This window comes from Sorghum bicolor, chromosome 1 (assembly GCF_000003195.3).
Source record: "Sorghum bicolor cultivar BTx623 chromosome 1, Sorghum_bicolor_NCBIv3, whole genome shotgun sequence".
Lineage (NCBI taxonomy): Eukaryota > Viridiplantae > Streptophyta > Magnoliopsida > Poales > Poaceae > Sorghum > Sorghum bicolor.
In genome coordinates, this window is record NC_012870.2 from 65593521 (window position 1) to 65606252 (window position 12732).

A 12732-nucleotide genomic window follows, 5' to 3' on the forward strand; every position below is an offset into this window, starting at 1 on the left:
TCCCATACTGCCCCTCCGCCTGCGCAATCCCTCACTGCTGCCCCGCCACACCGAACGTTTGACTCGTGGACTGGAGTGTAGTTGGAGCTGGTAGTTGAAAATATGGATGGATTTACATTTGAACTGATCTGAGAAAGTAGCCGAAAGAATGCATGTTGTGGGTTGAAAACTTGAAATCATCCAACCCAAGACAATTCCATCAGAGAATATATTCAATGCACGCTACTAGCACTACCAGATAATAAGAACTGTGACCTGTTGCCTCGTAAAAAGATTTACATCCCTGAACTGTCATTACAAATTTCTCTGTAGGTTGTCAGCTTCTACACTAATATCAGCGATTTCTATATGCATGTATGTATACTTTTTCTTAGGCATAGCTTGCCATCGCCGCGCTATGCCACACCACACCACACGGTGCAGTGTGACATAGCAGCTGTAGAAATGCAGCTGCGCGAGAGCAGTTTGCCAAACGACTGTTTTTATGAAAAATACTGTTGAACCTGCTTATTGAAATGCACCGACATCTCGAATTGGAGCCTTATTTCTCTATACATGAGTGCCAGCTGAATCCCTCATCAGAGTCCGCAGGCAGGGGGCTTCATCAATCTGACGACTTCTTCTGAAGCTTCTGTCGTGCGCTGCAGTCTGGTGTGGAAGTAGCAAAACTCTGCTGCAATGCAATGCAATGCGATGCGATGCGATGCGAGCAGTGCCATGGATGTCACTACATTTCAAACACTGGTTATCTGTGTCAGCGGCAACGGTAGCTCCCACACCCAAGCTTCCATGTGTCTTCACAAGTCGAACTTGTCTTCTTGGAACGCTTTGAATACGAAATCTCTGAAGCGTCTCGAGTACTGCTTCGGATCGACTGCCGAAATGGATGTTGGGTCATATTGGAAAGACTTGTACGCATGCTCAAGCTTTTTACTGATATCGTAATCTTGGAGTATGTCTATGATCCCAAAATATAGTATGACGTCGTAGAACTCCCCGGTAGGCTCTCCCATAATCTGCACTTCACAGTCACTCTTTCTTATTGTCCGTTCAGCTCTTGTCGGCATGTTTGACCCAAGTTTTATCTTGGCTAACCTGTCCAAAAAGAGTCTCTGTTGTTATTTATTACATTAACATTAGAAAGCATTAATTCATCCAAAATTTGCAACTAGAGCCAACTCAGCCAGCACAGATGAAGGGAATGGCAAAAAATGTTGGCTTCCACGTTTTTGACCCAAAAAATGTTGTCAGGACATATCAAACAGATCTACTCGTGAAATAGGTTAAGTATATCAAGTCTCATTTTACCTGTTTGGATCCGTATCTCCTCTAGACAAGTGAGGCGACGATCCTCTGCTGCTGTCACTATCAAATGAACCTTCAAGTAATGCAGTAATGCACTTCGTAAGGTAATAACCATGTAAAAATTTATTAAAATAGTTTTCATTTCAACCAACCTCCGGTCAATAGCCTATCCCTAGTATCCCTAAAATGTACACCAACCAGAAGACTATAATCCATGATATTTTCCTGCTCCAGAAACTCGCAGTCCCTGTCGACTTGTCTGCTTCAACAGATTCAGCCTTTACGTTAATATGTATACATTTTTAATGGTCTCTTATCAGCTCTAGCATCACTCACCTTTGGAACTCTTGGTACCAATGTTTTTGCAATCGAAATATAAAGTTGAGATCAAGATCCTTCAGAGTAGTGTACTCATCAATCTCTGTCTGTGGCTTATCAGTTGTACGTCCAAGGGATGAACCTTTCAGGTCGAATCGCCTATGAATAGAGTAATCGGAGCAGAATAGATTTCCCATTATGACAAAACGGACCTGGTTGATAGTACAGACAGAAAAGAGACAATCAGGATTCGGCCATGGTATGTATACTAGAAAAGAGTATCTACTAATCATCACAGCTAACTAGTTATACCATGATAAATAGATATATACTCATTTCTGACCTTCTTTTGGTTAGCTCCAGCTAATTTGACACAGTGAAGACCAAAAAACTTTGTGACTAGAGTGTTCTCAAATGCTCTGACATGATTATAATAAGCTCGAAGCATCTTCAGAAATATCTATATGATATTATGATAACAAATGTTAGTTGAGTAACAACAGAGCCGCTGATGACCTATGGAATCAAGGAAGTACTTGGACAAAGACAACAAACTAACCTTCACTTCAGATTTCTTCATTGTCTTTATCATGTACTGGTCGTTGCTCGTGAGATAAAAGAAGCTTCCACTCTTACCAGGAGATGAGAGCTCCCGGAGAGCCTGGTCTCCACAAAGAGATAACATATAGTCTGCGGCATCAACCTTGAACAACTTGCGCAATGTCCTACGATTCAGTTCGGAACAAATTATGTTAAACTGCCAATTAGCATGCATGCATGACACCATAGTCAAAGTGTACATATGTATTATGGATGGGAGTGATGACCTACCGGAATACTTGCGGGCAGTAATCCTTCCATTTGAAATCACAAGAACTGTGTGGAGGGGTGTATTTTGAGCCTTCCGGAGGGAACCTTGTCCATACTTTCTCCTTTGGGTCAAAAGCTGATGACTTAAGATCAAGTGTAATTGGACCTTGCTTTCCTACTGCATGCCTGTCATACAGACAAGATGAGTGGGACATAAACATATTTATATCCATATATTCATATGGCTCATGGCATTCTTAATATCAGAAGTATGATTGCATATCTACATGATAAATAAACTACTTATGGCAGAAACATGTTTTTGCCACGCGGTAGCTACATTACTATCCAGTGAAAATTATGCTGTTGAAAACTAGAATACAGAAAAGCCGATCCTGTGTAAATCTGCTAAACTCTTTATTAGGTTCCCATACAATCTTCTAAACTCTTATGTCCCTGGACTTTCTCCATACCACACAATCTGCAGAACTCTTATGTCTCCTTATCTGTGGACAAGACATTCCCCTGTCCAATCTGTTAAACTCTTATGATTTCAACTTTATATGATAGAAAAATGAGGGATGCCTCGCATTGTAAAAGTGACTTGCCAAGCTTGGGCGTCCAACCAATGATCATGTGCCAAGCGTAGAAATATTTGTCTGCATTCATGACTGCCGATTAATTTCAGTCTAAAGGCACCTGGTGTTCGCATAATACCATCCATGATCTTTGAATGCAATAGCAGGGATAGACCTTTCTATGTCATCATTCCAGGACATTAGCCACCGTTATTATAGAGCTCAATCGTAGCAAAACATCGCATTAGACTAGATGATCATCTTGAAATCTCATAGCATGGCTGGAGGGGAGAAAACAAACCATTCATCAATCATCCCTTGGCATTGTTCAAGAACAGCTCCTGCTGTGTTCAGCAATCATAGGTTCTCATTAAAAAGGAGAAAAATCTTGCAGCTTTTACATATAGGACCACGATGATCTAGTCTCCAATGACGATAAGAACGAATCCCCAACCAAATGCTATAAATCAACAGATTTATGACAATGGCATTACATACTTGAGATGAAATGCCCAATAATTTAGCACACATTGCATCAACCGAGGCCATCAATTACCGGACAAATGCTGTGAACGAAGCGTTTTTGCTTTTGGAAAGGGATCATTAGCCAGAACCACCAACCTGATGCCGAAGAAATGAGACACGGGCGGGTAAGGTGGGCACCTACCTGATGCCGAGCTGCAGGTTGAGCATAAGCTCGTAGTTCTTGTGGCCCTTGGCTATGGTCTCGCCCTGCCGCCGCGGGCCGCGGGACCTACCGCCGGCGTAGGGCCCCGTCGCCGGCGACGGCGGCGGCAGCCCCCTCCCATCGCCGGCGTCCTCCACCCTCACCGTCGCGGCGCGCCCCCTCGTCGTCGTCTTGGTCCTCCAAAAGCGTCGCTCTCGCACCTCCTCTCGGCAGCAATGCCGCACGTGTTGTCCCCATCCAGAGACCCGCGCCCCCCGCAAAACCGGATCCTTTCAAAGTTTCTCTCTCCTCCCCACGCCCCCCGGAAGTTTTGCTCCGCCACGACGCCGAGCTCGCGCGCCCGCTCGCTGCCCGCCCCGCCGAGCTGTGTGCTCTCCCGGGTTCGTCTCCTCCACCACGTGCCGCACCTACAGCTACGCACGTCACACACTCCACAAAGCTTACTAGAGGAGCCTTTTTGACTTGGATTTTGCATGATTCTAGTAGCAGACTTATAAAATATGCAAAAGATGACATTGTATATGTTAGCAAGATGGTATAACCACACATTATGATTTATATATTTATGTCATGATGATGATGTTAGGCCTTATTTTATTTGTGAGTTTTTTTTGAATTTAGTTACCGTAGTATTTTCATTTGTATTTGACAATTATTGTTCAAACATGAATTAATTAGGTTCAATTAATTCATAATGTGTAGGGAGTAGTTTTGAAGTGTTTGTTACGAGAAACAATTTTAGTTGCTCTCTTTCTCCACTTAAATTCAATTAATAAACAAGCCCAAAAAATTCACATACTTAACTATAAGAAGTGTGCATCTAAATGCGTAGCAAAAGCTATGTATCTACAGAAGCCAAAACATGCCTATAATTTGGAATGAAGGGAGTATAACACATGGTCTATTTTGAAATTAAATATTTCAAAACCTATGAAACTTGGCCTTGTATAAGAGGTGTTCTGTAGCTAGAGGACGTGTGTGGCATTTTTATCTTTGATGAGGTAACTAGGTCTGAAAACTTGGTGTGCGTGCTTTGTGTTTGAGTTTGTATGGTTTTGAATTGTTGTGGTGTAATAAGGAAGAGTTATATACATCGATTAATGTAAAAAGCTGAGATATTAATATATTCTTTTTTCTACAAAATATTTGTTGAGTTTTATGAGATCAAATTAGCCTTGATAAATAATTTATTATGATGGTTAGGAAAAGTAATCATGCAATGAGTTTTGGCTGGGCACCCCTTCGACCGCGCCAATCGGAGTGGCAATAAAACCGACTTGTCACGCTATAGGACCTCCCACATCGAATCAGCATTGCCAGCATGGGAGGCCTGACATATTACATCTAAAAATAGTTCTTAGTAGATTATTTTTAAAAATATTAATTAATAATAGACAAAAAAAAATCGATCTTACCATGGTGACGATCGTGCTCAATGGGCCCATGGGTTATTAGTTAGAAACTAAGGCATGGTATAGATTCAAAAAGTTTTTGAATTTTGACACACTTTTGTTTATATTTCATAATTATTGTCCAACTATGGATTAACTAGGCTCAAAAGATCCGTCTCGTAAATTAAAGACAAACTATACAATTAGTTATTTTTTATTTATATTTAATGTTTCATGTATGTGCCGCAAGATTTGATATGACGAGAAATCTTAAAAAGTTTTTGGATTTTAAAGTGAAGTAAACATCGTAGGACTCTTAACCTAGGCGACAGATGATAGGACATCTGGCTCACAAATCACATTTAGGTTAGGCATATATGGGTCTCATTAGAATAACTTGGTAACATCTTTCATTTATACTTTCGCTGATTTGTGTAGTCTCATCATAAGGATTGAATATTGAGTTTATGGTGGTTTAATTCTATGCTTGTTTAGTTCAAGAAAAGAATTTTTTGGGTGTCACATCAGATATGCCGATACACATTTGTGTAGATTAATCAAAAAACAAATTAAATAGCTCGCTTGTAAACTGCGAGACGAATTTATTAAGCTTAACTAATCCGTCATTAGCACATATTGGCTACTGTAGCAATTATGACTAATCATGGACTAATTAGGCTTAAAAGATTTGTCTCGCGATTTAGAACCAAACTGTACAATTAGTTTTTTTGTATGTATTTAGTGCTCTATGCATGTGTCGAAAGATTCGATGTGATGAGTGAATTTTTTTTAAGTGAAGAACTAAACAAGGCCTTATGCAAATTGGTCATGTGACTCGTGCTAGTAGAGTGCAGTGAAGGTACCTCTAGGGATTACTGAGGTTAGTTTGCTTAAGGTCCTGATTGGTTGCTTTTATTTTTTAACACCTATTATATCAAATATTTAGACATATGCATAAAGTACTAAACATAGACTATTTACAAAAACTAAAAACACAACTAGAGAATAATTTGCGAGACAAATCTTTTAAGTCTAATTAGTCCATAATTGGATACTCATTGCCACATAAAACAAAAATTATTGTAAGAAATTACTATTGCCTAATTTATTATAAGAGAAAAACACTGCTGAATGGTTGATAGATAAGCTCAAGTGAACAGGACCGACACATCAAGGTGTCAAGTTCGTTCAAGTTGTACCACGCATCACTCAAGGACAGTGGTTGATTGTTAGAGATTTTGTGCTGGAGTTCCTCAAAGTTTGGTTGGCGAACTGAGTTGAAGCTTAAGTCTAGTTTTTTAGTCTAGTGTCTTAAATTTTGTATCGCCCTATGGTGAAGTATGGTCTAAGTATTGCGAGTTTATATTGAACGACTATACTCATTCATTTGTGGATGTTGGTGGGCGAAATATTTATTTTCCTTAATAAAAAAAAACAGAAACTAACATATGAAGCAGATGGCCATCATCAGAAGCGGACCCTCAAGGAATACCAGAAACTGATGCGTTTGATGCCTCAGCTGAGCTGCATTGAGCTGGTCCACCTCAGCAGTGTACAGGAAAGGCCAAAGACATGATTTCTCAACATAAAGAAAGCAGATTATATTCCATCTTCAAATTAATATATTCCACCATCAGATTAACTGATACAATGAACCTTGCTTTCTTCTTACTCTTACATTCAGAAACACCATCAACACACCTCTCTTTTAAGTATTCAGAAGATCAGTGGATGACAACTAGAGGTAATAATCTTTAATGCAGTGACATGTAGTTCTCTGGCATATTCCAGGGAAAAACAGTTAACGAAGTCGAATTAGGATTTTGGACTGACAACATTCTCAGGTGTGAAGTGCCTCTATCAATCAAATAAGCACCTCGTCGTGCTTTGTTAAAAGAAAAAGACGAGAAGAAAAGAAAGTGCCAATCTGGGAATCCGAAAACTCCCCCTTACCTCCCAATTCTATTGAAAAGTATCGAGTCAACACAAGAATGGTATCCTGAGACAAAGAACATTTACAACAACCCCTCAAAGGCTCGGCACATTCGGTTACATGTTTCTATGTATAATTTGATTCTGCAAGTTACATTTCCTACTTTTTGTGAATGACTGAACTCCGTATCTGTGCATGTTGCTTTATATTTACATGGATTCCTGGAAACTGTGAGATCACCAGGTGCTCCAGCGACCCAATCATCCTGACGCCTTCCTAAGAAGCTGCTGAATTCCTGTTTGCAGCAAACCGATAATGTACAAGCCTGTCAATCAAATGTCACAATGCACTGTCCTCAGCTTGATCTCTCATATTTTACGATATCAGTTGCAGTGTCTCAAACCCCTTTCAGCTATCTACTTTAGCTTCTTGGAAAGCTTTGTATATGAAATCTTTGAACCGCTTGGAATACTGTTCAGCTGTATAGTTTATCTTCTTGGAAAGCTTTGTATATGAAATCTTTGAAGCGCCTGGAATACTGTTTTGGATCAACCGCTGAAATGGATGTCGAATCGTATTGGAAAGATTTGTATGCATGCTCTAGCCTTTTGCCAATATCATAGTCTTGAAGTATGTCTATAATCCCAAAGTATAAGATAACATCACAGTACTCCCCAGTTGGCTCTCCAAAAACATCACTATCGTTCCTTCGGATTGTCAGTTCAGCTCTAGACAGCATGTTTGCTCCAAGTTTAATTTTTGACCATCTGCTCCGCCAAAGAAAATTAATAAAATTGCTGTTAGAATGCATGAACAAGTTTGAGTACCAATTATCACATTAAGGCTGAAGAATGAATTAACCCAATGACAACTTGGGTTCTGGTACGCAAAGTGTTTTTTTTTTGAAGCAAACACAAAATGACTAATTAGGAATCTATAACTAGGATTTTACTAGAATCATTACCTATTTGGATCAGAACGAAAATGATCCCTGTCCCATCTTGAAACACGAGGTGTTGCAGGTTTGTCACCATCAATGTCAATGGCACCTTCAATGAATGCACATAACAAAGTCAGGATTTTAGCTTTCAATAAATTTGTAGTCCGCAGATGCATATATGTCTTCCTTACCTCTAAAATGTACACCCACCAATAGACTGTAATCCATAATCTTCTCCTGCTCGAGGAACTCACAGTCCTTGTCCACTTGCCTGCTTTAAGATATTTAACATCTACATTAGCACAAGGGTGAAACTAACAAGGTTACTGACCACTGTTTAGGTCATAATGACATGAGAATCAGGCATAAGATATTCACACCTTTGAAACTCTTGGTACCAATGTTTCTGTAACCGAAAGATAAAGTTAAGATCAAGGTCTTTCAGAGTTGTATACTCATCAATCTCTGCTGGTGGCTTGTCAGTTATACGGCCAAGAGATGATCCTTTCAGATCAAATCGCCTATGGATAGTATGATCAGAGCAGAACAAATTTCCCATTATCACAAAACGAACCTGAGCAGTACGTACGAAGGACACATAAAATCAGCCAAATAAATGATGCTTCAATACTAACATGTTCTGTTTGACAATGACAAGTATGAGGCATCGGTATGTAAAATTGTGTGTTTTCGGTGTTTAGGTGTCAGTGTTCCTGATGAATCCAGTTGCTATCAGTTTTGTAACTTGGTAAAACTATATTCTCTTTAGTGAATAATAGCTCCTGCTATCCGTTTACAAAAAAAAAGGAAAAATAAAATAATAATAGCAAGGATAAGTGACAAGGAGGCTACATGCAACAATATAGTTTCTAACCTTCTTCTGGTGTGCTCCAGATTTCACACAATGTAGGCCAAAGAACTTTGTCACTAAGGTATCCTCAAATGCACGGACATGATTGTAGTAAGCTTGAAGCATCCTCAGAAGCATCTGTGTGGTAATAGGTAATAATGCATTCTGAAAAACTTCTGCATATACAAGAAGCTTAGAAAGAGTTTGGAAAAAGACAGCAAGAGATATACCTTCACTTCAGCTTTCTTCATTGTTTTTATCATGTAACGATCATCATTCGTCAAGTAAAAGAAGCTTCCACTCTTGCCAGGGGATGAGAGCTCACGAAGAGCATCATTTCCACAGAGGGACAACATATAGTCAGCTGGGTCAACCTTGAACAGCTTACGGAGTGTCCTGCAATTGAACAGATGTATACGTTGACGAGCATAACGCCATGAAATGATTAAGAACATGTACTATGCATCTTTATTATGGGAGCGATGACCAACCGGAACACCTTTGGGCAGTAATCCTTCCATTTGAAATCACAAGAATTATGTGGAGGGGTATATTTTGAGCCTTCTGGAGGGAATTTTGTCCACACTTTCTCTTTTGGATCAAATGCTGATGATTTCAGGTCTAATAAAACTTGACCTTGCCTTCCTACTGCATGCCTATTCCATAAACCACATTCAGGAAATAAGAAATTTATTTCTGTTGTCAGAAAGGAATACGACATTCTAGAGATAAGAACAAATCCTCTCACCTAAGAAAATATATATTAAAAGAATTAGGAAACTATTGTGCTGATCTAATATGTAGCACATTCACAAGAACTATTAAATTGCATACGTAAAGCATGATTGGTAAAGTAAAATAGGTAAGGTGTAGTCATTTTCCTCTTGATATAGAACTATTTCAGAAAGCATAATCAGAACTGAGTCGTTTTTCAACTAATTATAACAATTCCTAAGGCAGTGCTAAGCCTGATGTACAACACTCAATCATCTGTTTACTCATCAAAATCCGGAACATGCTCTGTTGTTCCAGTTTGAAGCCCTTACTGGCCCATTTGGCATAGCTCTAGCTCCAAGATCTATGCTGGATCTGTAGTTTGCAGACTAAATTAAAGTGATTTAAATAATTTTATTTAATCTAAAAGCTCAAGATCCAGGATTTCCTAGAGCTAGAGGTGGTGAGCTCTAGCCTCTAGGAAGTCCACAGATTCTCAATGCACGGGGGCAAAATTTAAGGTTTAATACGCAGAAATTGTTAAGAAGGGGATTCGTTGCTTTCCCAGAAGTAGATATAAATTGTCACAAATAGCCACTATTAAGGGCTTCATTATCAATGTCGCATTGCAGAATATTTTGGGAACCATGTGAGATATCAAATGGGCATTTTCAAGCTCATCGAGTAGGTTACACAGAAAAATCAATTTGATAATCATCAGGGCCAAGAAATGCACCTGATCCCGAGCTGCAGATTGAGCATTAGCTCGTAGTTCTTGTGCCCTCTGGCAATGGTCATCCCCTGCTTCTTGGACAGCCGCAGGGGCGCGCCGTTGGGGATGGGGAGGTGTGGAGCCAGAGCGGGCGACGGTGGTGGCAGCCCCCTCCCTTCTCTGACGCTCCGCCGTCTCCAGTCGTCCCCAAGCTCGCACTTGACCTCCCCGTCCGACCCCCAGAAGTGCACGAGGCTGCCTCCCGAGCCATTGCTCCGACCAGACGACGAGCTCCCGCGGCCGCTGACCGACCGCATCAGCCATTTGAGGGATCTCAGAGACGTGAGCGCAGATTGGGCCTCGGTGCCGGAGCGCACGCACTCCGGCAGGTCCCGTGCGAACACCTCCCTCGGGTCGCGCGCCCGTGGGGAGTCGCCCGTCGCCGCCGGGGACGGGTAGTAGACGCCCTTCTGATGGACGGCGCCGCTGGGAGCCTCGCGGCCCCAGAAGCCAACGTAGAGGCTGCCGTCGGCCCAGCGGAAGGTGCCCTGGCCGCGGGGGCGGCCGCCCTCCCAGCCGCCATCGTAGCGGTTGCCATTGGCCCAGACGAGCGCGCCCCGGCCGTGGATGAGCCCCGCGCGCCAGCCGCCGGCGTACTCGGTGCCGTCGCGCCAGGCGTAGCGCCCGCAGCCGTCGGGGAGCCCCGCGCGCCACTCGCCGTCGTAGCGGTCACCGTTGGCGTAGCGCTTCTCGCCGGCGCCGTGCTCGAGGTTCTTAGCCCAGACGCCGCGGTAGGTGTCCCCCGCGGCGCCAACGTAGGTGCCGGCGCCGTGCATGAAGCCGTCGAGGAACTCGCCCTCGTAGGTGGCGCCCGAGGGCCAGGAGAACCTGCCGCGGCCGGTGGCCTTGCCCCGGCGCCACTCGCCCTCGTACATGCAGCCGTCCGCCCAGAGGTACTTGCCGGCGCCGTGGGGAACGGCGCCGCGCCACTGGCCCGTGTAGATGTCGCCGTTGGGGAGCGCCCGCTCGTGCGGGTCGGCTTCGTCGGCGGAGCCGCTGCCGCTGCAGGAGGGCGCCGCGTCGGCCTCGGGGTCCTCGCCACCCGCGGGCGGCGGCATCGGTGACACCCGGGTCGCGTGCCGGGCGCGCTCGCGCATTGGTCGCCCTCGCCCCCGCCAGGTGGTGGTCGGGGTTCTCGCCGGCGTGGCGCCGGGTCGCGCGAGGATCCTAGCAGCGCCGGCGCCCGCGCGCCCGCGCGCGGCGCGGCAGCATTGTCGGTGTGGGGAGATCGGGAGGCGGCCCACTTCCTTCCAGGGAGGGAACGTTGGAGGGTGGTCAGGAGTGGAGGAGGAGAGGTACGGAGGGTGGAACGTGCAGCGAGGTGCCCTCATGTTTTCTATTTTCCTCATGATTTTTTAGGTTTTCTATTCTGGAAATACTACCTTCGCCGGATCTATAATATCATATCCTTACAAATAATTTCATCCTATTATATCAAGGCGTCAACGGCTACATCCTGCTTGTATGTATATCAATCTCTATATACATATAAAAAATAATCGAATAACATCAACATCTATCAAGTGATATAAGTCTCAATCTCTACTCATATATCGGTGTCTACGAATCATCCTCTACTCGGAGCTCACACGTCCATGTCCTAACCGTTTCGATACGATATCTGTATAGTAGCGACAAAAGGCATGAGGAAAGGCCAACCTGCTTAGACAATGAGTCTTGATGCCACCAACATATGATATCGCCAAAACTAGAGGTGAATTTAGCATGAAAAATATATTTGCTAAAAAAGTAAGACAGAGTCGATGCCCTCTACTATGGCCAATACAATACCTTAGCATTTTCTCCATCAAGTTTGGTTAAGCTCTCCCATCAGCACCAGCCTACATATGGCTCCAATGGACGCGGGATGCCTATTGATATACTAACCAATTGAAGCTCAATGACTTTATGTCTCCGCATACTAACCAGTTGTTCATCATCTTCCAACAACATGTCGTCCTCAGAACTCTCTCTAAGCCCCCCGAAGTTCCTAAAACCATCAATCCTCTAACTTCAATGGACTCTCATTAAAATTTAGAAACATGACTTTAGATGCTTGAATAGTTTAGGGCATCATCGGTGAAGGCTAACAAGCTTAAAAAATCCGCAATCCATATAGGCATGAAACGTCTAGGCTTCAAAAACTCCCAACCCAACACAACACTTGTAATTCAACATGACTCCATCACTTTCATCCCCCGAATAAAAGCTAATTTTGCTCTAGTTGTAGACCTCCTATCATAATATCTTGTGGTGCTTGGTACACCGTACCTGTCCAACACGAAACTCGATGACCGCCTGCAGTCATTGCTTGGCAAAGACACTGAGCACTCTACAAGCATCTCTAAACCTCTATGGAACCAAGAATAAATGTGATATCCAGATTGTAATCCAACATGGACGCTGACACTCCTATCCAGCATGGCGTGTTGG

General features: G+C 43.0%; 1 protein-coding gene across 1 annotated transcript; it reads right to left on the reverse strand.

Annotated features, from left to right (window-relative positions):
* LOC8080810 (phosphatidylinositol 4-phosphate 5-kinase 6) lies at positions 177-11666 on the reverse strand. Its single transcript, XM_021452804.1, has 17 exons — positions 10264-11666; positions 9305-9469; positions 9044-9209; positions 8838-8951; positions 8344-8537; positions 8155-8237; positions 7988-8072; positions 7502-7790; positions 7253-7318; positions 3679-3968; positions 2455-2619; positions 2183-2348; positions 1967-2083; positions 1642-1835; positions 1458-1564; positions 1309-1378; positions 177-1095 (listed from the first exon to the last, which is right to left on the reverse strand). The coding sequence occupies exons 1-17, from the start codon at positions 11646-11648 to the stop codon at positions 798-800; spliced, it is 3954 nt and encodes a 1317-aa protein (XP_021308479.1). The 5' UTR covers positions 11649-11666; the 3' UTR covers positions 177-797.

Coding starts and splice junctions, on each gene's coding strand:
- LOC8080810 (XM_021452804.1), bottom strand. CDS start 11,648: ATGAGGAAAATAGAAAACATGAGGGCACCTCGCTGCACGTTCCACCCT. Junction 2,620..3,678: donor AACCTGCAGCTCGGCATCAG/GTAGGTGCCCAC, acceptor TCTGTATGACAG/GCATGCAGTAGGAAAGCAAG. Junction 1,096..1,308: donor GGAGATACGGATCCAAACAG/GTAAAATGAGAC, acceptor CTTTTTGGACAG/GTTAGCCAAGATAAAACTTG.